At 43.7% G+C, this 19,781-nt stretch overlaps 1 protein-coding gene across 1 annotated transcript; it reads left to right on the top strand.

Annotated features, from left to right (window-relative positions):
* Nucleotides 1-1,802: 1,802 nt before the first annotated feature.
* Nucleotides 1,803-18,664, top strand: MAB21L3 (mab-21 like 3). Its single transcript, XM_064702674.1, has 7 exons — nt 1,803-1,923; nt 6,169-6,309; nt 8,380-8,451; nt 10,839-11,130; nt 13,475-13,656; nt 14,432-14,626; nt 17,392-18,664. The coding sequence occupies exons 1-7, from the start codon at nt 1,876-1,878 to the stop codon at nt 17,623-17,625; spliced, it is 1,164 nt and encodes a 387-aa protein (XP_064558744.1). The 5' UTR covers nt 1,803-1,875; the 3' UTR covers nt 17,626-18,664.
* The last annotated feature ends 1,117 nt before the right edge of the window (nt 18,665-19,781 follow it).

The following is a 19,781-nucleotide window of genomic DNA, read 5'->3' on the forward strand; positions in this document are numbered from 1 at the left end:
GCATAATATGTGCTACTGACAGGATGGAAATAATGGCTGCATTATAATAATAATGATTATAAGCATAAGGTATTTTATTATATAAAAGAAAGATTACCAAACCCACTTCATCTCTCTGCCAGCACAATGTCTCTGGACAGCTGTCATGAGAAGAGACCTTACAGGTGCAAGAAAGAGAGACCCCTGAATCTCTTCTTCCTTCATAATACATATTCAAGGTTCTGAGTATTAATGTGTGGTGGTGTCAAGAGTGTTAAGGAAGTTGTCTGCTGTATGTGCAGCTGACTATCTGAGGGGGCACTTAATGTTTTAGGAGCATGCTTATAATGGAATCTGACCATTTAAAAGGCTAATTCTCCCCTCTTGTACACTCAGCTTGGATATAATCCCATCCAACCTGCCTCTACAAGTTCTGTTCCAACCTGTAATTTTCACTTACTCTCTTTCAGACCCTGCATTTTATCTGGTTTCCCTACCAGAGTTCACATAAACTGCTGGCTCCTCAGAGGAAAGGTAGCCAGTAAGTCTTGAAGTGAGCAAGAATGTGGCCTGGGTCACTAAACATTGGGGAACCAAGAAAATCTTTGTCAGCGCTGAACTCTAGTGGAAGCTGGTTTGGGAAGTAAATGGCTGCATGTCTTTGTGAAGGAGTCCTCAAGTCCCTCAGCAAAAAGACAGTGGCAGCTGTCTGGCATAGGAAGGTTTGCTTTGTAGGTGCTGGAGAAACAGATGTCCTGCAGGTATTTGTGCTCCAATCAATCACTTAAATTAATGTACTTCCTATTTGACTTAATGAAGGACATAATGAAGGATAACTAGCAACAACAGTGCCTTTCCTGAGGTAGTACCCAGTGCCCACCCAGGTGCTGCCTTTGCCAGCTGCTGCAGAGGCAGTAAATTGGTCAAGGGATGTCAAAGTTCATTTTCCAGGGGGAAATAGTGATCTTACCCAAAAGTGGAGTGTGCCTTTCTTAATAAGGAATGCTTAGCACCATAGGATCTCATGTCTATACTCTGTCACTCCCTTCCATGTGCTGATGTACCCTTCTTTCTAAAAGCCAGCAAGCTTCACTGGATCAATGAGGCCTGATCAATTGTTTTTGCCTCTGAATCATCCATATGGGGTTGTTAGCTGAGCTGCTGGCAGAAAACGAGAGGCAGCTTTCTGTCTGTTTACTGTAAAGAAAGCGAAGCAAGCTACAGGAGGCGACAGGCTGCACAGTATTTACTGTCAATACAGCCAGAGAGAGAGAGGAGATAAAAGGAGAGGGGAGGAGAGGGGAGCAGGGGTTGCAGACTGCAACCCCAGTGAGTGATCTGAGTGTAAAAATACCCATGCATTTTCAGATGGAAAGAGAGTGGATTAGTCAACAAGGAATAACTGAGAGCATTTAAGAAAGGATGTAGTGAAGGTCTAGCAAGGCAGGGATGAACTGTGGCATGCAGAGTAATAATGCTGTGCATGAATGTACTGAAGCTGCACTGCAATCTGAAAAGCACTTCCAGACCTGCCCTGAGACAGAGCAGTTGCTGGGGTATTTTTGTGTATGCCTGCATGCAAGATCCACCATTTAAAAGTAATGCAATGAATAATAACAATTGAACTTAGAGAATAATATTTGGAGATAGTTTTCTGAATGAGCTGGATGTCACCATTGTAGCTCAGACCAGAAAAAGAAAATTATTAAAAATAGGCATGCTTCCTTGCTTCTCTCTTCTCTTACTCATCCACAGCACAGAGATATTAGGTGACTTGAGCTTCACAGGGCAAGAAGGCTCTGAGCAACTCTCTCTGAGTGTTCCTCTACTTCCAGAGGCAGGTGAACAAGTGAGGAGTAAATTCACACTTTAAAGAGCAGCGAAGACCATCTTGCCATGAAACCCTTCACAGATGAAGATGTAGAAATCTACATCCAGAGCAAGGTAAGACTTTATCTGACCAGATTTTCTGTCTCCCACACTAGGTGTTGATTCTGAAGGGTGCCAAATTTGACAGTTAGTTGCTCGCCTGCTGTCTTCATTTCTGAGACAAGACTGGGTGAAGTTTCATGAGAACTGTATTCCTAATGAGATTTCTAGGTTTTTGTTGCAGAATCTTATCTGCTGGTAGTCTAATTTTTCAAGGTGCTTGTCCTCTTCTTATAGGTATCCTGAATTTTTGTTCCTGATCTGGAATTCCAGATGTGAGCTGTAATTGCCAGCATTTAAATCTAAGGAAGTGTCCTTGCCTCTCTCCCTGTCTGGTGGTCTTGGCTTGACTGAAACAAGATCAACACCAGGCGTTGCCTCTAAGAAAGATTCATGTAGGAACAGCAGAGACAGACCAATATTGTTAGAATTCAGTCATCAGTCTGTCACCTCAGCTTAGGATACTTCTCTATATACCATGATTAAAATATCATGTCTCATTAGCACATGCAGACTGGAATCTCATTTTCTATTTTATAAGATATTCCAGCCCTCAATTTTTCCCCCATTATGAAATGAAATAAAACATAATAAAATCTTCTGTGAAACAGTACTGTTTAATAAAAGCTCTAAGTGAGCCATAACATTTTTTAAAGCTGACATATTTCATGGTAGTACTTAGCTAGATCCTGTTTTATAGTCTGCTTTTCCCAACAAAATGCAAGACACCAAAGTGACAATTTCAAAATCAGAAAGTATAAGGTTTTATTTTCTGTAAAGGATAGCATATTCTGGTACAATGAAGGGGCTAGTAAGAAAGGTTTGTTTTCTCTATGGAAATGTTTTAGTGGCAAGTATGAAGGTTCTCCCAGAAATATACCTTCTTCAGGCATGGGGTGTTGTGCACAGGAAAATCATTCCATGAGAATCTGTTCAGTGAGCTATAACAGTGAATGCTTCTCTGAAGATTTAAAAAGAAGAGCTACAAAGGAGGGAACAGAGGGAAGCCATGCACAGGAAAATGCTCATATGACAGCCATAAGTACAAGGAACAGAAGCAGACTGTAGTTCAGTGAGGCTCATAGTTGCCAATATTTTAGGTTATACTGGAAGTCTGTTTTCTAGCAGCCCTCCAGCTCTGATGGATTCTTATTTCTGCCTGCTCCTGAGTCTCTTGTCCAACTTCAGGCAGTTCAGCTTGTCAAATGCTGCCTGTTTTTGGAAACAGGTCAACCACCTGGTGCAATGAATCTCTATAATACCATGGATTTCATCCTTAAGCCACTCATCAAGGGAAAAATTCGAATGCGTATGGAGTGGATGTGGCTGGGTAAATAAGAGAAAACCCAAATGTTCTTAACAATTCATAATAAATCCCAATCCTGCTTCCTTCCCCCTTAATAAAACCTTAATTATTCAGGTTTTGTACATTTGTTTTAGCACAATTCCCTGAGTTAAGACTGGTAAGGGGAATACCAGTAAGTCACAGAAGTGACTGTCCAACAAAGACCTTACAATGTCTCTTCTCCCAATGCGTCTGTGCTGGTAGTAAAAGTATCTGAGATAAATGCCTTGGCTCTTCAGACTCGCATTCTCTTTTCTGAGTTTCTGCCCTCCCTTCTGTAGGAAGGTTATATTTTCCAACAGGATGATTAGGGAGCTAATTATGGTTAGCTAATTATAGTGAGCAGCCTCAGTCAGTCACATGCCCATTGTTCTTTTATCCCTGCTCCAGTGATGGGGAGTACACATTGAAAGTGGACTTTAGTGGTACTCCCTCAACTGTTCTTTTGAGTATATACTCTTATAAAGAATTCATGACAATTGTTGTAGCCTAGCCAGTAGGTGATGAAGGCAGAATTAAATGAGGCCAGGCTGGGTTGAATGGATTGTCCCTGGATATTGGAGGTGGCAAGAAATGTTCCCAGCAGGTGCCCCTTAGAGAGAACAGAGCATGAGCAATGCATTCAGAGGGCACTCTAGGTCTTTTGAGCTGACCCACTGTGTATACTTTTTACACTCTTTGGTCTAAAAAAAGTCTGGTTTGAGTCTAAAAGCTCTTAGACATGGACAACTTTCTCTGGCACTCACCATTCACTTGCTGGAGAAACCATTAGGTATCTTGTCAAGCTTATTGGACTCTTCTAAGGAGTTGTTCTGGATGAACAAAAATAAGGTGGAGAAAATAGATACAGTATAGATACAGATGGAGAAGTGCCATAAATGAAATCTGAGATGAAGAGGTGAAAATGAATATGGGCTAAAATATTTCAGTGGGTTTTTTTTTTAAGTACATGTAAGTATCTAAAACTGCTCTTAGAGAAAAGGATGAATTGGAATGAGGGGGAGGGTGAACTGCTAGGGAAATTAAAGGGCATTATATAAACATAAAGGACTACATGGTGTTAAGATAGCAAAGAAGCAGGATGTCAAGAGTGGATGAGAGCCCAGTCAAAGGAGTACGGTGCTGTTGTCTGATGTATTTCCCACTTCCAACAGCTATTCAGCTTAGTAAAAATACCCTTAACTTTGTTGGCTGAGGGAGGAAGGTATTCAAACTCTGCTTGTCTTCAAGTTCAGTATTAGTCAGTTGCTGTTCATGGTTAATGGATGTGAGGCAAGCACTGGTTTGCTTTAGCCCATTGAATGGTCCCTTTTTGTGAAGAAGTGAATCTCTTTGTCCCCTTCCAGGCCCTGGGGACACATTTCAACACACTTGAGTGTTTTTGGCTGATAGTTCAACATTTGACATAAAGGTGTCCAAAAGGACTTCTAAAGAAGTACTTTTCAGTGATATTTTTAAAAGAGAAAAGAGAGTTGTTTAGGTGCTGAAGAAGATGCTGAGTGAAGAGGACACAGGAATTTTGGAAAGCCATAGGTTGGTTTGGGTTGGAGGGCACCTTTAAAGATCATACAGTGCAATTTCCCTGCTGTGGACTGTGATACCTTCCACTGGACCATGGCTCAAAGCCCTGTCCAGCCTGGCCTTGAACACCTCCAGGGATGGAGCATCCACATCCTCTTCTGTACTGCAGGCAGCCTGTGCCAAGGCCTCACCACCTCACAGTACAGAATTTTTAACTTATGTTTTTGCTTCCTTTTGGTCTTTGATAATAACAAAAGACGGTAGCAATTATGTTGACTGGCAATTACGCTTTATCATTCACTTCAGTCGGGTGATGAACTCTGTTTCTGATTTTTTTTTCTTGCCTGCAAACAATAAGGTTTAGTAGAATATGGTGAAGAAAAAGAAAAACCAAGAAGAAAGCAAAAGCTGCAACCAAATGAGATGAAGCGTAGGATGCAAAAAAGAGCAGTAAACAGTCTTAATATTTCACTCTGCATAAGTAATTCTGGTTGCATAAGTAATGACAAATATGTTAATGAACTTCATTAACAGTAGCTGAATCACCTCACTTTGGTACATGTGTAAGGATATTTGGGAAATATTAAATGCCCTTTACTAACATGGTTCCTTCACATTCTTCCTGTTGAATCTCCTTGTTCAGATTGTGACGGTCCCCCCTATGGTGCTTCATTTTTAGTCATAAGTGAAGGTTCAGGTTCATCTTATATTTTTCTGAATTGTCTACCCCTCACTTCAGTTCTCCCAAGACTCAGACATTTCACTGAAATAATTTCCAATAATTCATTATGCTACTACTTCTTGAAGAATTACCCTTTAAGCCACACAAACACCTAGTTCCCAATGGGACCGGCTTTGGAAAGATGCTTTCACACTATCTAGGAGTAGAGTCTCATCTGTACTTCAGCCATAAAGACAGTGTGGATACTTTCAGTGTATAAGGTAGGCATCTAAATGATGCCACATACATCTGCCACCTGACTAATGGACAGATCTGTAACTCTTGATGTCCTGTCAGCTCTTGGAATGGAACATGTCCTGACTTTGAGAATGGTGACCATATGCAGGGGAGTAACTGGTATTCTGCATCAAATGGATAAAGAATTGAGACTGTAGCTGTAGTTGAAAAACAAATTTATCTGTGTAATGAACCCCTTTCCTTCCCTCCAATGGTGTTGGCATGGAAATATCAATTAATGCTCAATATTGACCCTTTGCTGTTCGCAGCTCTGTCTCATGGTAAATTGGTTCCAATACACAGGGAAACAATTTTTATTCTCAGTGCAGCACAAGCACAAATGTTTCAGGATGCTTTAAGCTGATTTGTCTTCTTCCCACTGGAGACAAAGACTGCAATTACCTGCAACATGAAGTGTCTTTCCTGGAACTGACAGGTGGAAAGGCGGCATTACCTGGTTTCCAAAGCAGTGGAGGAGGTGCAGAAAATCATCCAGCAGCTGACTGCAGAAATCAGCTACAAGGCCGTGCGATTCCAGGCCATCTCCAACTCTGGCATTCACAATGAGAACATTAAGGTATGAACCAGAGCTCTAATGCACTCTCTGGCAGCCTGTAGGCAACCAGAAAGTGATTTCTCCATTATGTAAGTGTTTGTATGGGCAGGTACCTCACCCAAAACACCACAGACGATGTGCTGACTCTTCACTGTGGAGTTCTAGAGATTGGGTCATTGGCACTCACTCATGGACATCTCAGAGCCAGAGGAGCATTCAAGAGAGATGGGTAAATCAAGCAGAGCCTCTTAGAGTTGCTGTGTTTACAAACAGCATCTATTGCCAGAGCTGTCAATCCACAAACAGAAGCCAAAGCTCTTTGGGAGACAGAAAGAAAGTTACACAGCAGTAATGTAAGAAAAAATGCTCATGTCTTCATGAGCTATGATCTGTATTTTTCACAGGTGGAAAAGCTGTCAACTCACTAAAACAAAAGAAAGAAAAATTAGAAGTCCTTCTTCTGCTATGAACATTAGAAAGCTTCTTCTGAAAAATATGTTTTTTCCTTGTCATGAATCGGAATTTCTTTTTATTGGGGAAAAAAAAAAAAAGGTTATTAGTGGGAGAAGTGAAATGTCTCCCTGTTTTAGACCTTCAGACATGAAAATAATAATGCCCTGTCCCAGCTGTGACAGAAGAAGGCTGCTTATTTCTTGTGACTCCATTCCACAAAAGTAACTAGAAAAGACACAAGAAACAATCACAACAATGACAACTTCAGGTGAAAACAATTTTTTTGATCTGAACTAGTTGAAATACTAATGTCAACCATTATGCTGAACCACAGCCATTTACAGATCAAAACACAGCAAATACACAAAAGCACGAGGCAACTTTTGCAGCTCTCTGGGACTGAAAGGGAAGAAGTCTTTGTGTGAAGCTGCTGGAAGGGTATGGAGGTAGAGGCAAAATATTGTGCCCTGGGATAAAGACATTGAGATTCCTAGCTTTGCTGGGATTTCGTGTATCCCAGAGCATGTGGTCTTGTCAGGAAGTATGGCCACAGTGACGTAAAACAGTGCCACATCCTGGTCCACGAGTTCCTGAGTGCCAGGCTCTGCCAGCCACCTCTTGTGCTGGAACAAACCTGCTTGGCTAATGAGGTCTGACAGGACCGGGGTCAGGGTAAAACTGTTGTTCTGGAAAGCAAAGCAGAACAAAACCACCAAGGCAATCTATTATGAGCAGTAACTTGGTATTACAATATGCAGACCTGAACAAATTCTGCTTGAAAGAAATCCTCAAAATCTGTTTCCTTAAAAGTGGCAGATCTGTTGTTTCATGCTTAACTGAGCCCAGTGTTACAAATCTGTGGAGGTTACACTCAGAGGATCTGACTAACTGTCCTGTATGTATGGGGAAGCAAAGAACAAGTTGATGAGAAATTATTTTGGTTTGGGCTGTCTCCCTCCAAAAATTGGAAACTTTAATACCGTTGCTGACATACTTCAACATAGAGGAGACTTGTGTTCAGGGAAAGTCAATGTATTCATATATTCATTATTCCATGTTTCATTTTGCAACATCTTTTTTTTCTGTTGGCTAAATCTACAGGATTTTTCAGAACTTTGAGCTTCTGGCTAAAAGAAATCAATTTAACATGCTGAGACATCTAGATTTGTTGAGAAGCCTCAAGCTCCCTTGTAAATATGAAGGACTGAGTGGAGAATGGTTAAGAAAAGTCTCTAGGTATTCAGTGTTTTCCTGTGACCCATGTAACAAGAAGTCGTGCTTTAATGAAAAACCTGAATTAAAATTCAGAAGAACAAAACAGATTATTTAATTTTTAAAAGTTCTAAGTGTTTGTTTTTGTTGTGGCCCACCATTTTTGGAGCTGTCAACTGTGCAGGGCTGATGCAAAAGCTGTGGAGGCTTCAGTAAAGTTATAATGAAGAGGTCCAGACTGATCACTGGTACTGTACTGCCCAGTGGCATAGCCAAGTGTTTAATCAAGGTGGGGGCAATGGGGGGATTTTCCTTTAACAAACTCCAAGCATCCAGGGAAGCTTGCAGCTTTGCTCTGTGAATGAGTGACCTAGCACATGCTTTCTCTCTGTTCTGTGTACTTGTCTTCCTTTCTGCTTCTCTCAGGATCAGCCAGCTTTACTGGCCAAGTGGTCAGCTATGCTTCGGAGGAAGCGCCCATTCCACCCTTCCATCCAGGTACAAAGCCTTCCTGGTGCCTGACAATCCCTGTGCTTGCTTCCTCCTCACACACCCCCTTCTCCAGACAACTGCACCCACCAAACTGATCCTTCCATGACTGTTTTGTCTTTTGCACAAGAGCTTGCTTTTTTTTCCCCTCAAAGCATAATTATTTTCTTTCCAACCTACTGTTTCTGTCTCCCTGGAACAGCCTGACCAGGTTCACAAGGATGAGGTCGTATTTAATTTGCCCAGCATACTCTAGACAGGATTTTAATACAGCAGAAGTGGCCACAAGTTACACAGCCCAGAACTGGAGACTCCTGCTCAAGCCTGTAACTTTCTGGGGCCCGTGGCCTGTACATGGTGTGTGAGACCATCGTGTGACAGAGCATAGGTGTGGGACTGGGATTTGTTCAGGCCAAGAAGACACCAGCTGCCCAGCTTTACAGCGCTAATCCCAGCCTTGTACATTCTGTTGTTTTCTGGTAAGCCCCAAGTGGAGAACCCTTGCATTTGTAGGCACTCACATAACATGTGCAGCTCTTCCCTTTGCAATCTATTGGGGGCCAGTGCACACAAGACAGCATTTTGGTTGGGGGGAATGGTTGTTTACCTGCAAATGTGGCTGAGGCAGTGAGAGGAGCAGTTACTGCATGACAGCCATTGTATTTTTTCCTTATGGAGCCTACTGCTCTGTTTCTGAGCTGCCCACAGGATTTCACAGTCCCACCAGACCTGATGTGTGCAAATTAGCTTCATCTTCAATGTCATCCTTTCAGCATCCTCCTGCCTTTATGGTTTATATTTTAAAAAAGAGCAGCATCCTGGTGTTTTCCTTGCTATTTCTGTGCTTCTGGCTGGCCATCTTTTATTTTCCAAATCTCTTGCCAAGGAGCAGAGAAGACCAGCTGCTCCCTGTGGGAGAGAGAGAGAGGCAGGAGGTGAGCGTAGCAAGGCAGCCCCTGCCCTGTGATCCCTGAGTGGGACAGACACAAGGAGGGCAGCTGGGCCAGCCAAGAGTCTGCATCATCAGGGAAGTCTGCTGGTAAGTCAGGTCTGAGGTCAAGCCACTGCCCCACTCACTGGAGCCCAGGGCTAACCTGAAATGGGTTATTAACCTGGGGTTCTGCCCAGACCCATGGGCAGTAGGTGTGGATAGAAGTCCCAGAAAGGCTGCTTAGGGACAAGAAGGCTTGTTAGTGCCCTCAGGGGCCTGGTACTTCTGTGGTAATACTTTAAATCAGCTGAGCTGAGCTGAGGAAGGCTACCAGAGTGTTTTGGATTGTTACAGGAGAGTGACAAGCGTGTTTCATTCACCGTGGGTGTAACCACCTCACAGCAGTGGCTGTCACTTCACATCCTGCTCATGCAGCAGCTTCACTTTACTTATGCCAGTGCAAGCTAGGCTTGGTAGCAAGGGGACTTGAAAAGCTCCTAAGCCAACATGGTAAAAATCTGAAGGAATTTGAACACCCCTTCTGGAGCCACAACTGCCAGATGCTTCCAAAGTAGCACTTGGACATGTCTGGCTATGCCCTGGGCCAGACAAATCATGTTTTGTGGTATTTGAGTCGCCTCATTCTTTCCTTGCAAATAGTGTCTCAGAGCTGTTCTTATTGGAAAATGGTTGCTCCCCAAGTGAGGCAAATGAACTGGCTTGCAAACAAGCCTGTTTAAGGCTTACTTGTCCATTGGTTGCTGCCTCCATCCTTACACTGTTTCTGTCATGCTCATCAGGAGATGCACTTCTAAACATTACAGCAGGCCAAGACCTGGACTTGTTTCTGAGGGTGACGCTGCCTCTGTAGGCTCAGGCATGTCACTTGCCTTATGTCTCTGTCCCTTTAAGTGTCAGTCAAACAGAGTGAAACACTTGTAAAATTAATGGGCCATAGCCTTATTTTGCTAATGTCTGTAGAGCATTTTGAAAGAGATCAGAAAGGTGCACTTTTTGCCACAGTTATTACTAGTATTGGACTCTGGGCTTATCTCAAATAACAATTCTGAAATAACTAGCACTATTTGTGTTTCCCTTGGATCTCAAAACATATTCTCTCATGCCTTTCTGCTCCTTGGAAGCTGCTGGTTATTACATCTCATGCAATTGCAGACTAGAAATAGCAAGAGAAGGGGAAAACACGGCAGGTGTGGTGGCAAATCAGCCAGTGAGCTCTTATCTTCTAAGAGCTTCACATCAAATGCCTTCTAAGACAATTTCCTTTTAGTCTGCATGCCTCCAAGGTAACCCTTAGACAGGTCCTGGCTGTGTTCAGTTAGTCCCATGGTTTGTCCTTCTTTTTCATGCCCCCACTTTGACCTAGTACTTCCTCAACCCTGTTTTCCTTACTTTGGCTCATGGATCTGCCCTTGTCTCCTCTCTCAATGTCTCTGAACTCTCCCAGGTGTTAGCACCCAGCCAGTTCCTCATCACAGTTCCTCTGCGTGGCCTGACGGGTTACAGGGAGTGCCAGGTACGGCACTGGCGCTATTACACCGTGCACGGAGCCAAGCTCCTCTCCTCCGTGCGGGACCCTGAGGAACTGCACCAGTGGCTGGAGGTGGAGCAGTTCTCAAAAAGCCTCCAGCAGTGGCATGAAGAGGATGTGAACATCGAGGGTGATCTGGTTCCAGCCAAGGTCCTTATCGTCTTCCGGGAGCTGGTGGAGAAGTCGATTGTCTCCTGTAACCTCTCCAGTGAGTTTGGTGGGGACAGGTGTGAGGGAATCCATCACACACACACACAGTGTTTGCCTTGTGTGGTCAGAAGCTGAGCAAAACTCTCCCAAACCAGGAAAACTTCAAGCGATTGCATTGACAGACACAGACCTGCATTGAAGATAGAATGCAGTAGCTCTTGGGCAATTTGTACCAAGGTGTTACTCCTTCCTTAGGAATTTGGGTAGAGTCTCCAGCCACATCACCCTCTTCAACTAAGAGGCAACCCAGATTTTTAGAACATTTAGGAGTTTGTTGGGGGAAAAAATCTTTCTCTACTACAGCACCTGCAATATATTAAAATTATTAAAGAAGGTAATATAGGGAAATTGTATACTGGAAAGATGTGTACATCTGAGAAGAATATGTTTGAAGATATTTGTAGGGCAGATAATGCTCTGGGGAAACCTTAGCTACCCACAGCTTTCCAGCATAGGATGGTGGGAACTAAGTAGAAGGACTTCTACTGAAGCAAAGTATGTTGGACAAGTGCTCTTTTCTCCAGTGTCCAAGCTACTCCTGTGGTGCTTTTTCCCATGGCATGTTTCCAGAATTACTTTATTCATCAGTAGCCTAATGAGTCTTCTGTATTTCAGAGCAGTAGAAGCTATTTCCACTCATCCAATCACACTCTTAATGGTAGTCACAAGAAAAAAAAATGTTAAGTCAAGCTCTGCTAGATAATGGCATTTTTTTCAGGAAATACTTGTTATCATAGGAATGGATACGTGGATAGGTGTGAAATTTCACCATTGAGGCTGGAAAGACCAGCTGGAACAGGCTTGCTTCTGAGGCTTCACTTATGTGAACGTTTTTGTGTTGGGTAGCAGTCACATTCACAGTCACATCAAGTTCTTGAGTGAAAGTTGAGTGTTGCAGGAAAGGTACTTGCAAGGACCCCAGAGAGTGGAGTTTAGGTTGATTATTCTGATGCCTTTTTTGTAAGGTCCGCTGGGAGGAGATGGGCTAAGATGAAGTCAGGAGAAGCAATTACCATTTTTGTTTGTCTCTGTGAAGAATGGACTTCCTTCATCCCACAGTATGGCTAAAGTTACAGAAAAACTTCACTGATTTCTTTGCTTCCCTGTTTTTTAATTCTTTCAGCACTAGCAAAATCAGTTTTTGAGGTGTCTCACTTTTCATTAGGGGAAAAATAGGTATAAGCATTGCAATGCTTTTGGAAAAGTCATGAACATATTAACATCCTGACACAGTGGTTGCTCTAACACTTTTCAGCTGCTAGAGATCCTTGTCGGGAGCTTGGGAACAGAACAGTTCCTGTTTTGATGCCAGGCTTGGCTCAGCAGGGAAATAGCACATAGATTTTCTGAGGTTTATGAAGCTCTGTTTGGGACGGACTCTACTCTTTGCAAGGTAATTCACCCCATGAATTGCTCCTTAGCCCATGCCACTCAAAATGAGGTGGGATAACACTCTGCTTTTTAAACTGCTTATGTTCATCTGCTCAGGCTTTCACTTCAGTGGGTTAGAGGATGAACATGCAATTGGCTCAGATGGCAGAGCTGAAGGGACAATGATTCTCCCTCAGTGACTGGGACAGAAATTTCATCCATGAACTCAACTGGACTAACAGGAAACATCCCACAAAGTCCATTAGTTGCAGCTTGCTTTCCTTTCTGGACTCTTAGATTGTGCTGTTCCTGGAGATGAGCCACTCTTCTTTCACACTGAGGAAACTTCTTTCCTCCAAATCACCTTGGAACTAACTTTTCTTAACACTCAGCACTCACAGTGATGTATAAGTTAGCCTTTTCTGGGTGACTGCTCTGCACAACAGACCATAAATTCTGGTAGTGTCTTCTGTGCAAGTGCATCTCCAGAAACAAACTTTACAGATACCCCACAAAACATTCTGAATGACTGGCAGTGCTAAGTGTGATCTGGCAAAGGTCTGATCTCAGGTTCTCTGAAGAAGAACATCTTTAGATAGGAAGTGTTCATCTGGTCCTCTCCAATCTGCAGTGATCTCCTTGTAGTGTACCATTAGAAATGTTAGGTTGCACTACTTGTCTAGCTTTTTTTTTTAAGAACCTGATCCTAGGGTTTAAGAGGATCAACAAAGGGGAAAAAAAGCATGATAATTTTGAGTGTAAAGTTAAGAACTTTGTTCTTTCATCTTCCTATTCTCATTCCCCAGGACAGACTAACATTAATTTAGGTTTTTCTTATATTCTTCATGCATTATTGAAGAGAAAGTGTTAAGACAGACCAATAGAACTGCAAGGTCCTAGACAGCCTCTTGCTTGGCTTGTGGAAAAGGACCTTTTTATCTATATTTTTTTCTCTTGTTGTCCTTTCACAGGTAAAGTGACAGTGCTGGAGAGCTTCAGCTCAGTGGTCCGTGTGGCTGTGGAGACGTCAGAATCCCAGGTTGAGGTGGAGCTGGTCCCTGCTGTGGAGATTCCAACGTGCTGGCCTGAGAAAGCCCGGTGGCCTCGTTGCCTTAAGCGTTGGCCTTCTCAGGAAAAAGTGCAATGCATCAAGGTAAACAGTGTAAAAAACACCCTTAACTCTGGGGTGGAACTTACCTCTCAGGTGTCTGACAGTGTTTTACCAAAGGAAGAACTGCATGGTGATGGCAGTAGGGTTAGAAGATGTATTCTCTAAAGAGAGAAGCAATGTTTCAAAATATTCTGTCAAAATTTATTTGGATTTTGTTTCTGCCCCCTTACAGTGGTGAATTCTATAGAAAAAAAGTCTGAGTTGGCTTTTTATTGCGTGAGTCTCTGGCAAACAGTTCTGCCTGCATCACACAGCTCTGACATGCATTATTCTTGCTCTGCCTCATGTAAGACTTCAGCAAATGGGCTGGTGTCTTGCAGTTTTCCTTCCAGCTCAATCCCATCTTTCCCTACAACACTCATGGCTGGATTCTGGCACTTCAGTCCAGCCCCAGCTGCCAAGTTCCTGCAGGTCCCATTCCACCTTCCAGTCCTGCTCCCCTGTTATGCACAAGCTCCTGCTCCACAGCAAAGTGCCTGGAGAGCTGCACCTCTGCTTCAGTGGCACTCCTGGTACTGTGCTTGATGGTTCTGGAACAGGATCTCCCTGCAGTAACTGATACCAGCACACAAGGAAACAATGCAAAATGCATGTTTATTCAACTAAGAATTAAGATGGGAGCGCACCTCATGTTTGCTGCCTCTGCTAACCCTGTTTAGAATAGGCTTTGAGAGATGTCACACATGCTTTTGTAACCTGCATTGCTGGGAGAAGTTTGCCTCTGATCTGCTGTCCCACTTCCCCTGTCGTTCCACAGTCGCTGGGTTTCGACCTCCTAGCCCGCTCTAATTATCACTGGCAGCTGTGCTTCTCCCGTGCTGAGCACATCCTCATGGAGGGACTTGATGAAGATGGTGGCTGTCGCAGGAAGTGCTTCAGGGTCATGAGGCAGATGAAGGAAGATGTCTGGTGTGCTGGCAATAAGCCTGTCATCACAGCTTATCACCTGCAGGTAGGCATCACCCTGATACCTACCTACAGTCATGGGATCTGCTGCAGGGGCTTCCGTCCAGTAATGCCAGAATGTTGTGTAAATCAGTGTAGAACCTGTGTAACTTCTAAGGTAACTCAAAACTGCTTGACCTTTTCACTGCTTTGTGGTGGCAAGGAGTTCTCTAAATATGTGTTCCAAACTTCAGTAAGAAACTAAGGCCTGTAGGAACATTATGATTGCAGCAACATAAATGGAATCGAGGCCCCTGCTCTGTTCTGACTTTACATTATACTGTTGTCTGTAATTGCACACTTAGTTCCTGCTTCTTGACTATCCCATCCATCTATATCCATCCCTCTCTCTCTGGTGAAAGATAGTGATTTTTTTCTTTATGGATATGCACCAAACAAAACTGTCTTAGGTAAGCATTATTAATGAATTAGATGCAAACTACAGTTCTGGTGGTGTTTCACTTGGGGTAGGAAGGGAAGAAAGAGTTAAAGGGGTAGTGGCATCCTCCCTGCACATATTTCAGGGTTCAAGATGACTTCCAGCAAGATTTGTGAAGAAGAGAGAGAAGACTCTGCTATGAGTGTGTCCCCACATCTGACAGCTGCAGACACCAATGGGCCACAGGCAGTACCATTTGTTAGATTATAGATTTAAAATCCTGTTTTCTGGGACTTCTTCCTCCTGGAGTTGCCAGGGAGAGTCTGTACTTTTCCCACCTTGAAGCCTCAAGCCATTAGGTTCCTACAGTAGTTACTGATCTTTTGGTGTCCAAAACTAAATGCAATGCTAAGATTCCTCCTAAAGAAAAAGCTGGAGACCATCAAATGCTGTTACAGTCATGGCACTACTCTAAGTCAAGATGGAGTAAAAAAATATTTGATGACACTGATTATAGCTTAGCTGAATGCAAAACTCCTCAGTGCCTGTAAGAACAACCTGGTGGGGAAACTGTCATATGTAAGACAAAGTGGAAAACCATTTAACCCTTGGGAACAATGTTTTTTCCCTGGCTGAAGGAGCAGATGTGCAGGAAGGGCTGTTGCATGGACTTTTGATTAAAGTAGGAAACTATTCAGAAGCTCTTCAGTTCTTGACTGTAACTATAGTTCCAGCTTTTACGGCAAGAGAGGATTGGTTTACCAGACAGAAAGAACTTTTCAAAATTACTCACATTGAAAAGAAAAACAGGAGAAAAAGAAAAGAAAAATGAGAGAAACAGTCAGTGGTTAAACCAGCAGTTGAGCAGAGGCTTAGTGTTAGGTTTCTTCACATCCTCAGGTTCCCCCTGTCAGAGGAATTCAGCAATTAGGATTAAACAAGATCCTCTAGCACAGAGGAAATCTGTATCCCAGAAGCTCTGAAAGCCAGAAATGACCACATAATTGCCCTTCTTTTGCTTACCTGCATAGAAATTGAGTTTGAGATCTGGAATTTCAAAAATATCTAGGTACATTCTGAAAGCCAACTCTATGCTGTAGGTAGAGAGCTGGCAGTTAGGGACATAAATGCTGGGGATAAATCACTTGTTTGGGCTCCTGACTGAAAAAGCAGCACTGTTTTCCTTCCATTGCAACTGCTGCCTGCTGAAGTAGTTTTAGTGTGTCAGAAGGCAACTGCTCTGCAAGTCTTCAAGGAGCAGCTCTCAGAGAGTTATAGCTTGAATTCCTTACTATGTCTTTATTCCCTGGTGACATTCAAGAAAAGGCTTTGTGGTTATTGCAGCTGTGAACAAAAAATTTTTCACATTTGAAAAACTGTTTGAGAAGAAATTTGTCTGCAGTGAAATTCAGTGAAATTCACAACTACAGGTGAAATTCTACCTCTGTAGAAAGAGACAAGTTGAAGGCTGTGGTTCTGTCACCTCTCAAAATGTCTGAGGTCTCTTTTTGGGTAGCTGAATTTGCAAAATAAAATTGGGATTCAGAGGATAGTTAAGGGACTTAGCAGAATTATTGAACACAGAATAGGTGATTTTGAACTTTAAAAAGTTATTTCAGGCTGACCAAGGCAGTTAGTATGGCTTTTTTAGTACAGTAAGTCTAAGTTCCTCGAGAAAATTCTTCTCAGTCATGGGAAAGTCTGAGAAAATGCAACATAGGCGGTGTAAAAATAATACTATAACAGCAATAATCATATGCATTCTGTTATTTTAACTATGTATTTCTCAAATGTTAAATTGCATAAAATAATTTTAGATGAATAGGACATAAGACATGAAATATCACATGTCAGAATAAACCAGGCAGCATTTGACTAGAAAGCAAGCCTTGCACCTGCAATGGCTTCTTGGAATCTCAGTCTGTTTAGGATGCAGATCTTCATGTATCTTCAGCACAAATACAGCTGAAGCTAACAAATAATTATGTTGATCTCATTATGCTCTGTCCCTCCTTGCATCTACTGGCTTCTACCCTTGCATAATAGGCCATTTTCTAAAGCTTAAAATGCCTGGCATTTCTACAGAGCCTCCTTCTGGAGGATGGCAAATAGGCCAAGATTATTTTAGTGAGATAATCTTCCTTGGGCTCCTGGCTCAGTCAGTGGAGAGTGGCTCCTCTGGGGAGAGATCCTCACCAGGCACCTCCAAGCTGCTCCTCCTGGTCAGCTGGGATCCCTCCATGGCAGAAACGTTAACACAGGGAGGTAGCAGCGTGAGTCTCTGTGATTTCCAAGGCTGCCAGCCACTTACCAGCACTAAAAGTGCCTTAGTAAGCTGTGTGAGCCCTCGACAGAACCTCTAACACATCTTCTCTCCCATCTGCTTCTTGCAGACAGTGCTATTCTGGACGTGTGAAAAATACCCACGCACCAAGGATTGGCGCTGCTTCCCTGAAGCCTTTCTGAGGCTGGTACAGAAGCTGCACAAGTGTGTAAGCCAGCACTTCCTCAAGCATTACTTTCTCAAGAACACCAATCTGCTCAAATATGCCAACACCAGTGACCTGGACCTGGTGGCCAGCAAGCTGGCAGTCTTCTTGGAGAACCCTGTTTTCTGCCTGGACTAAGGCAGGCAAAGTCATGCCCCAGCCCTGAGTGGATGCCCAGCTCCTCTCCCCACCTGTGGTTGCTCCCTGTGTCCTCCAGTCGGTGTTGCAGCTGGCTCCGTGAGACAGTTGGCACATGCAGCGCTAAAGAGAAGTGTGGAGCTGGCAGCGGTGGGCGGTGAAAACTGATGGGAGGTATCACTTGATGCCCAGCTGATCTAATTTGCTTTCAACAGTGACAGCCTGCCTGGAAGCTACAGCCAGTGAAACCCAACTTTGTGTGTCAGTCAGAGCAGGCAACTGCCTTGTTCTGTGTCTCCAGTCTTGTGGCACCTAAGCTGAAAGGCAGCGCAGAGGAGTCTCGCTCTGCTGCCTCTGTAACCCAGCACATGGATTGTTGCTGCACTCACCTTTCTCACAAGGACAGCGGGTTTAATTGCCTGCTTACCTCACAGGCCAGCTCTGCAGACGGGCAGAGGAACATTTCCGAGGTGTTCTGGAAGCTGGAAGCTTTCTCAGAGGAAATTCAGTTCAGGGAGATCCTGCTCCAGTAGGAATCCAGTAGGGATTTAAACATGCTGCTAGTGTTGAAGAGCTCAATGGAAGCAAAAAGAGGAACAGTGGGGTTTGCCTCTTCATTTTTCTCTCCTCCACTTGTATTTTTCTTCCAATTGCTTCAAATATGTCTTTTTCATGTTTGCCTTTGCCAGTTGTGTTAGTGCCATAAAATCAGGGGGCTTTAGCAGGGCAGATTCCACTCCCATCCCTGGCTCTGCCTAGCAGGCTGGACAAGGAGCAGGTCTTTCCCTACTTCTTAACACCTATGTATTTTTGGGTGCAGTGCAGAAGAGAGTTTTTTTCAAAGGCTCTTAGCTCCAAGACTCCCAGTGTTTTTAATTTTGTGGACGTTTCAAAACAACATGGATTTTAGTATTTCAAAAGAACAGAGCTTTGGAGTTAATATAAAGAATGCTGGATTTAATATTATTAAATTGCTGAAACTAAACAAAGATAGAGGGGATTTTGGGCTTGGTTCGGTGGGGTTTTTTGTCACATCTGTGCAGGAAAGTAAACAAGTCCTTTGCCAAGGGGCCTGGCAGAGGTGGGATTTGCATCCTGCGCTCCAGGGAGCTGCATGAGGTGCATCCGTGGCACGGCATCTCCCCATCGTGGCGGACTCTGGTACAGCCACGGGTCTCCAGCACAGCCTCTGCCTCTGGAGCAGGCTGTCTTCTACAGTTTTCTGAGCAGGACAGATATGGCTCAGGAAGGATCCCAGCTGTGTGGTGCTGACCTGGTCGTGGTCCTGTGTCTCCTGCACCAAATCTCACCATGTATAGACCTGATCCCACCACGTAAACCAGCACCCGCGTTGCTCCGACCCCGAATACCCTCCAGGCCACCTTTCCACATGGGTAACTGCATTGTGTGGAACTGTTTCCAACAGTTAACTTCTCTTGCTAAACCTTTGTTCTCCAGGCCCCCTACATGGGACACAAGTGTCAGTTTCATGATGACACCTCCTGTTCAAGTGTGGCTTTCCTGTTTCCTGTGAGCTGAGCTGTTCCCGTAACGCGCAAGGAGATGCCGATCTGCCAGGCAGAGTCAGACAGCTGTGGCAATGAAGTCATGTCTCCTGTCTCATCTTGATTTTGTCTTGCGGTTGAAGGGCTGGCTTCTGAAGTTAGAGGAGGGCAAAAACAATTCAGACTATCTGAGGACAGTGCAAAACATTCAGAGCTGTTAATCCCAAAGTTAATATTTTACTGCTCTGATGTATGGTTCTTGTGGGATTTAGTTGTGGCTGTTGAAGAATTTATCTCCCTTTATAGCTGTGTGAAAAAAAAAGTTTCAGTGGTGATATGTTAACTTGGATGCAGCTGTGTATCAGAGTCCTCAGCTGCTGGGGTCACAGCCTGCTGTGACGCAAAACCACGGGCATGCACCGTGTGCTGCGCAGCCATGGCATGGAATGCTCCACTGCTCTGCCACAGTGGCAGTCTCTTACAGCCAGCAATGACTCAGCAAAGCCAGGAAGTGACCACAGAATGATGGACCCCTGCTCTGAGGCAAGACTGATCAGTTTTTGCTCTGTTTTCTTCTTGTTTACAAAAGCAAATGCAGCAGCTAGCATATGCTGGGGCAGAAAGCATCCTTGTCACCACTGAAACATGGAA

Source organism: Zonotrichia leucophrys, chromosome 1, assembly GCF_028769735.1.
Source record: "Zonotrichia leucophrys gambelii isolate GWCS_2022_RI chromosome 1, RI_Zleu_2.0, whole genome shotgun sequence".
Lineage (NCBI taxonomy): Eukaryota > Metazoa > Chordata > Aves > Passeriformes > Passerellidae > Zonotrichia > Zonotrichia leucophrys.

Excerpts from the sequence above, each read along its gene's own strand:
- MAB21L3 (XM_064702674.1), top strand. The coding sequence starts at position 1,876 with ATGAAACCCTTCACAGATGAAGATGTAGAAATCTACATCCAGAGCAAG. Across the intron at positions 11,131-13,474 it reads TGTCTCCTGTAACCTCTCCA|GTAAAGTGACAGTGCTGGAG; the intron begins GTGAGTTTGGTG and ends GTCCTTTCACAG. Across the intron at positions 14,627-17,391 it reads TCACAGCTTATCACCTGCAG|ACAGTGCTATTCTGGACGTG; the intron begins GTAGGCATCACC and ends TGCTTCTTGCAG.